Here is a 7,561-nt window from a genome sequence, read left to right as displayed (position 1 = left end):
TATACAGACTCTCTCTCTCTGCCAACCTGGGGAGAGAAACAGACTATAACCAGCTCATGCCAAGCCCGCGCAAGCCGCTTCTTTTCACTTGCAGGGGAAAAACGGGCCTTATAAAAGGTTCTGGAACTCTCTAGTCGTAGAGAGAGAAAGAGAGAGAGTGATAGCGGGATATATTACAGTCCAAAAAGTCCATATAATAACGTGTTGTGAATGAGTCGTGCATCCTATCCTCCATCCTCCTCATCATCAACATCACAGGACGGTTCTCCTGTCGCGGCCCATCAGCTTCTTCATTTTCATGCGTCTGTTCTGGAACCAGATCTTCACCTGGCGCTCCGTCAGCCTCAGGCCCGCGGCCACCTCCAGCCGCCGGTCCCGGGTCAGGTACATGTTGTACAGGAACTCCTTCTCCAGCTCCAGGGTCTGGTGCTTGCTGTACGGGCAGCGCTTCTTGCGCGTGGAGCGGGCCGTGATCCAGTTGGCGACCGCGTTGGGGCTGGTGGCTGCATGGGGGAACACACACGGCGACAGACGGGGTTGGGGAACAGTAGTCTAGGCCTGTATACGCTTATACTCAAAAGGACCATTTCTTCACGGTCACTTCTCAAATAACATGTTCATATAATTGGTCAATGTCCATGATAAAATGCCACAGTTTTGTCCATACTCGGTCTGTCTCGTATAGAGGGCCGTATAGAAGTGGTCCACTGACATCCTAATTTGATCACTATAGCCCCGTGTTTTTTGAAAACAAATATATATACATTTGTATTATCGTGAGAACCATGGCTTCCATTTTCACATTGCAACTACTTTGCAGGACTATAGAAAGCCTGCTGTTTCTATTATAGCTTGGATTCCCCATCGATGATGTCACGACTGGTTTCTGAACTATGCCCAAAAAAGCCCTCCTATAGGCCTATATGAGACACAAAATAATGGTACGATTTCATCATGAACATCACATCAGTGTGAGGACCAATTATATGAAGATATATTGAAAGTGCAATGGAGAAGTATACTCTGTTACAAGTAAGTATAAGTCCAGAATTCCAAATTGACAAGAATGTCCCGTTTCACAATTTATCACGTCTGACTAAAATGTATAAATCCTTTGAAAATAGCAGGTCTGCTATTTTCAAATATAGTCAAAGTTTAAACAGGGCTGAAGTGATTTATGTAGGCCTATATGTTTTTAATATTAAACGTGTACAGTATGTAGGCCTACTTAAATTAAACGTATATGTTCCATTCCCATTTAAAGAAAATAGCCGATCACAAATCACAATGCATCGTATTGTGACGCATTGTGCTTCAATATAGCCTATACCTGATGCACCAAAGTAAAATAATATTGTGCAAACCAAATCAAATATGGACGAAATGTATAGGCTGAAGAGGTTAGTGTGTTTTTTGTAATAATGATCAAAATCTATAAAACTAAAGTTTTCATAAGTAGCCTATCCTATATACAATATAGGCTATACTTTGCTCTGAGATGTGCATGGAGTATAAGTCAAACAAATAATATATATAGCTTATATACTGAATTATCAAAGCAATTGTTTTGCAATAGGCTACCCGAACGTGAAGTGTGTGTGTGTGTGTGTGTGTGCGCGCGCGCGCGCCTGCACGTGTATCTCCTAAATACAGTGCACGTGTGCAGTGTGTCGTGTGTGCGGTGTGCACGTGCGTGTGTGCGTGCGTGCATCTCCTATTAATGCAGTGTTATCATCGCGGTGCGCATGCACACGATGGTGCAGTCGCATGCATGCCGAAAATAGATCTGCAAGCTCACACCTCTATAGGCCTATTATAGCACATCTTTGGCTTTGAGGGTCTGCCTGGTGCATGGCCAGAGAGCCCCTTGACACCATGAACCCTACACAGGCCTATATGCGGGGGAAAATAACAGATCTACAAGCTCACACCTCTATAGGCCTATCTTTGGCCTTGAGGGTAGCCTATAGGCCTGCATGCTGCCTCGTGGCCAGAGAGCCGACACCATGAACACTACACAGGCCTATATGGGCGATAATAACAGATCTACAAGCTCACACCTCTATATGCCTATATCTTTGGCCTTGAGGGCGTATACAGGCCTGCATCCTGCCTGGTGGCCATGAGCCTTCCTTGACACCATGAACCCTATATACACACCGCCAATGCGGGCGAAAATAACAGATCTACAAGCTCACAACACATGCGTTTCAGCGAAGAAGGGTGCTGAAAACATGCAGCCCGCGAGGGAGGGGGCCTCATGTCAGACTGCCAGTCAGTCAGTGCTGTTAAAACAATAAATGTATAATATCTATTATAGTTATTTGCTATTTTTTCAGAATAATTTGACATGACATTTTTTCTTATTTTTTTCCCTTTGTGCATGGTGTGAAATTTCAATGCACTTTCAATGAACAGAATTTGGTTGCGGCGAGAAGCATGGCTTGCTTTTGAATGTGTATGTGCGCGTGTGCGTGCGTGCGTGTGTGGTTTAAAAGTGACGCCAATGTTAAATGAGTTTGTGTTGTTCTGACCGCGTATACAGTGCATGTGTGTGTGCGTGTGCGTGGCTCGGCTCCAGACCTGAAACCACAACATAACTCTGACACGATATTACACACAGTTGTACAGCTCTATCAAAACGGCTGTACAACTGGATTAATGTCATACAATATAGGCTGATACTATTACTATTAACATATAAAACATGTTATGTTACATGTTATATTATATTCTATTAGGCTATAGCCTAATAGAATGGAATAGAATACAATGCTATGTTTTGTATTTAGGCTAATATAGTATTCACAATATATTGTCCAAATATAATATAATGCAGGCTAATTAACATATCTATAGATTGATATTATTTGATACAAACATCCGAAGCAATTACAGAATAACTGTCGAACGTTGTCTTTTTTCCCCTCAAAACAAAAAGTTTGTTTTCAAGCTTTATTCTTTTTTTTTAAATAAATAAAGAACAGATGATATTATATTATAATTTAAATGTGTTTAATGTGTGTCAGAGTCTCAGAACACTCCGCTGTGCTGAATGTATACCTCTGAATATTACATAAATTATTTTGATGGACAATAAACTTTTTCATTTAACTATTTACAAGACATTTATAGGGCAGTAAAAGTCTAGAGTCACACACACACACACACACACACACACACACACACACACACACACACACACACACACACACACACACACACACACACACACACACACACACACACACACACACACATATAAAGATCTATAATGTCTTACTAGTGTCCATAAGTAGTTTCGCCTTATTCTCTTTATTATCTCTCGGCTCCTCCGCGGCCGCTGCGCGCCTGCCGGCCTCCGCCTCGCCCTCACGCCGCTCAGGAGTCGCCTCTGTCGGACTGACGAAGCTAGAATCCTCGGTGGTGGTGGTGGCGGTTCTGCTGGAGCTATTGTTGTTGTTGTTGTTGCTGTTGCTGGGCGGAGGAGGAGTAGATGTGTGTGGCTTGGTGGGTTCATCGTCGTAAGACCCCGCAGGGCCGGAGCCGGAGGTCGTGGTGTTGAACCCGGCCTGGGAGGGCAGGGAGCCCGCAGAGACCACCGGAGACTCTCCCTCCCAGCAGCGGACAAACTTCCCCTCCGACGACGCCGAGGACGGCGCGAGGTGCTGGGCGTGTGTGTGGCCGTGCGAGCCGGCGCTGCCGTAGTAGGCGGAGGACTGGTGGTGGTGGTGGTGGTGGTGGTGAGGGTGGGGGTGGTGGTGGGGGTTCAGGGGCTCGTGGTGCGGATGGAAAAGCCCAGGTATCGACGAGGAGGAGGCGGGGGAGGAAGACGAAGAGGCGGCGGTGATCCACGGGGACAGCCCGTTCAGGACGCTCTGTTTGAAGCCGCCGGAGAAGCCGGAGGAGGAGAAATGGTGGGAGAAGCCGTTCATGTTCATGCTGCCTGCGGCGGCGGGCAGCAGCTCGTCCTCTCCTCCTCCTCCTCCTCCTCCTCCTCCTCCTCCTCCACCGCCTCCTCCTCCTCCTCCTCCTCCTCCTCCTCCTCCTCCTCCTCCACCGCCTCCTCCACCGCCCCGGGCCGGCGCTGCGGCTTTGGCCGCAGCCTGCAGCCCTCCTCCCGGCGGACCCTGGAGGAACGAGGCGGCGCCGCCGGAGGAGCAGCCGCTGCTGCCCGCGTACAACAGATCCTGATGGTCGCTGCTGCTCTCGTGGCCAATCATGGAGTAATAATTGGTTAGAGAAGACATGTTTTTTTATTGGATCATTTCAATAATAATAACAACAGTAATTATATAAACTATTAAAAGGGGTAAAGCCTGTATAGGTGGGGCACTGCTAGCTTTCATCCTCCCCCTAAAAAAAAAAAAACGTAGTATTTTTTTCTCCCCTGCTCGTGTCTGAGTCTTGGACGGTCATTGGTTCAGTGCAGGATCACATGGTGGTCCTATATTTACCTACAGACGAGGCTAATGGAACCATTCTGTTGTTTATATACTGGTGGACAGAATTATTATGATGCCAGCAGGTCCAAATGGATCCCTTATATAATATACCGGTAGATCTTTATCTTTTGAGTGTATATAAATGAAAACAAATGCATGGGGACTCTTTATTTATACAGGTCCATTTGGTTTCATTTCACACTCTAAAGTTAAATTATTGTCATACATCTGGCATTACTTTATACAAGAAGTCTATACAAAATTATAGAGAATGTAGGCTATATAGAAGAATTAATGTTTTGAATTGATCTCTCCTAATGGTATACCAACATATAGGCCTACAGCATGGAATTGGAAAAATATGCTTGCGTCTGATCAGGCTTAAAGGAGAATTCCATACTAAAAGGCTTTCTTACCTTTCTTTGTAGTTGTTACGTCGTCCCCACCAAAGAGGTCCAGGTGTTATTTTGTGCAAAAGCTCCTTATTGGCTGTTTCCCCTACCATAAGCCCTAAATGAATTGCATTGAATTGGATGGGAATTTAATGGGGCTATGGGGTGTTGTGCTAATTCGCTTATTTCCATCGCTCAAAATTATAATTTATTTATATATATCCTCTCTTCATAATGTAAATAATATCCCAAGCGGCACACTTTACTACTTATTTCGATGGAAATAAGCGAACTAGCATAACACCCCATATAGCCCCATTCAATTCCCATTCAATGCAATGCAATTCATTTAGGGCTTATGGTAGGGAAAATAGCCAATAAGGAGTTTTTGCACAAAAAAAAACACCTGGACCTCTTTGGTGGGGACGTAACAACTACAAAGAAAGGTAAGAAAGATAAGAAAGCATTCTAGCATGGAATTCTCCTTTAAATGTCATGGTGGTCCGAAGGCTCACATGCCTATATACCGCAAATAATTTAGCAATTTTTTATTTGCATTAATTGACCTGTACCTTCCTTGGACTGTATATAGGCCTATCTATATTCTGCAATCAATCTGTTAATAAAAATGTCAATCAATCAATCAATCAAATATGGAGTGCGCTGCACCGGCCTATGCTATAGGCCTACAACATAATTTTTTGCATAATAATCAGCAACATCGTGTTTCCATCCATAATAATAATAATAATAATAATAGCTCAGATTTATATAGCGCTTTTCTAAATACCCAAAGCGCTTTACAAGGGAACACTAGGAACAGACTTTATTAAGAGAAAAAAAACAAAGTAAAACATAACAGATACAGGGTTAAAAAGATAAAAGGATAAACGAGACGTCAACTGGGGAAAGCTATTTTGAAGAGGTGGGTTTTGAGTGAGGTTTTGAAAGAGAGAAAGGTTTACAAATGCTCAAAACATTCTCAGAAATATCTCACAACAACAACAAGCAACTTATTGCAACCCAGGTGTGTGAGCTTCATGTATTTCTGCTATTTTTCTACTATATTTTATGATTTCTGAGTAACTATTACATTTGGTGAATGTTGATTATTGCCAGGTGACTGACTCTGTTCCAGTCGTGAAACTTTAGTCTACAAAGCCTATATATAAAAGCCAAACAATTAAGTGATTTGTTTGTATGTCAATTATTTGCCAAGTGAAATGTCAACACTGTTTATAGGAGTGACAACCCAATATAATATAATAACTGCTCTCTTAATCAATATCAGGTGAACTCTTTCACTTTGCCATTTTTAAAGCCTTTAGGTTCATATTTATAACATTTTATTGTCTGTCTGTCTGTCTGTCTGTCTGTCTGTCTGTCTGTCTGTCTGTCTGTCTGTCTGTCTGTCTGTCTGTCTGTCCATGAGTAGTTATTTGTCTGTCTGTCAATGAGTAGCTGTCTTACTGTCTGCCTGTCTATGAGTAGCTGTCTGCCTGCCTGTCTATGAGTAGCTGTCTGTCTGCCTGCCTGCCTGTCCAATTGTCCATGAGTAGCTGTCTGTCTGCCTGTCTGAGTAGCTGTCTGCCTGCCTGCCTAATTGTCCATGAGTAGCTGTCTGTCTGCCTGTCTATGAGTAGCTGTCTGCCTGCCTGCCTAATTGTCCATGAGTAGCTGTCTGTCTGCCTGTCTATGAGTAGCTGTCTGCCTTCCTGCCTGTCCAATTGTCCATGAGTAGCTGTCTGTCTGTCTATGAGTAGCTGTCTGCCTGCCTGCCCAATTGTCTATGAGTAGCTGTCTGTCTGTCTATGAGTAGCTGTCTGCCTTCCTGCCTGTCCAATTGTCCATGAGTAGCTGTCTGTCTGTCTATGAGTAGCTGTCTGCCTTCCTGCCTGTCCAATTGTCCATGAGTAGCTGTCTGCCTGCCTGTCCAATTCTCCATTAGTAGCTGTCTACATGTCTGCCTGTCTATGAGTAGCTGTCTGTCTGACTGTCTGCCTGTCCAATTGTCCATGAGTAGCTGTCTGCCTGCCTGTCCAATTCTCCATGAGTAGCTGTCTGTCTGCCTGTCTATGAGCATAGCTGTCTGACTGCCTGCCTGTCCAATTCTCCATGAGTAGCTGTCTGTCTGTCTGCCTGTCTATGAGTAGCTGTCTGCCTGCCTGCCAGCCAGCAAGTTGGTTAACAGAAAATAAATTGTTATGGCTGAGTAAAATAAAATACAATAAACACAATTTGCCTGAAAATAGATTACCCAGCTATGACCTTTTTCATGAAAAAAAATGAGTAGTGATATGGCTGACTGAGTAAAATAAAACAATCTACCTGAAAGTGAAGAGCAATTTCCGCAATTACCATTTCCTCAATTTCCGCAATTTCCATTTCCTCAATTTCCATTTCTGCAATTTCCGCAATTTCCATTTCCGCATTTCCGCAATTTCCATTTCCACCATTTCCGCAATTTCCGCAATTTCCATTTCCATTTCTATTAATGGCAGCTGGGTTTCATCATTCAAATAAAATAGAATTCTGTCCGTTTAGCTATAAAATTATGTCAGGGAATAGGGATACACAGTATATGTCTTTCATTTGCATTGCATCTCCCCCCCCCCCCCCAAGCTTTTATTTTCGTTCGAGTAATAGTACAACTCTAATAGTATTACTTATAATAATGTAATTAAAGATAACTTCATTCAGATTTTTTTATTTTTATTTCATTTT

General features: G+C 43.4%; 1 protein-coding gene across 1 annotated transcript; it reads right to left on the bottom strand.

Annotated features, from left to right (window-relative positions):
- Positions 1–243: 243 nt before the first annotated feature.
- Positions 244–4,223, bottom strand: LOC308328255 (homeobox protein Hox-D9b-like; the record flags this gene model as incomplete). Its single annotated transcript, XM_080782023.1, has 3 exons — positions 244–503; positions 3,284–4,021; positions 4,073–4,223. The coding sequence occupies 3 exons, from the start codon at positions 4,221–4,223 to the stop codon at positions 253–255; spliced, it is 1,140 nt and encodes a 379-aa protein (XP_080638149.1). The 3' UTR covers positions 244–252.
- Between the last annotated feature and the right edge of the window lie 3,338 nt (positions 4,224–7,561).

This window comes from Protomyctophum bolini (assembly GCF_963924005.1).
Source record: "Protomyctophum bolini genome assembly, chromosome: 14".
Taxonomy (NCBI): Eukaryota; Metazoa; Chordata; class Actinopteri; order Myctophiformes; family Myctophidae; genus Protomyctophum; species Protomyctophum bolini.
The sequence above is the reverse complement of the archived record's forward strand: the minus strand, read 5'-3'. Positions and strand labels throughout refer to the sequence as shown.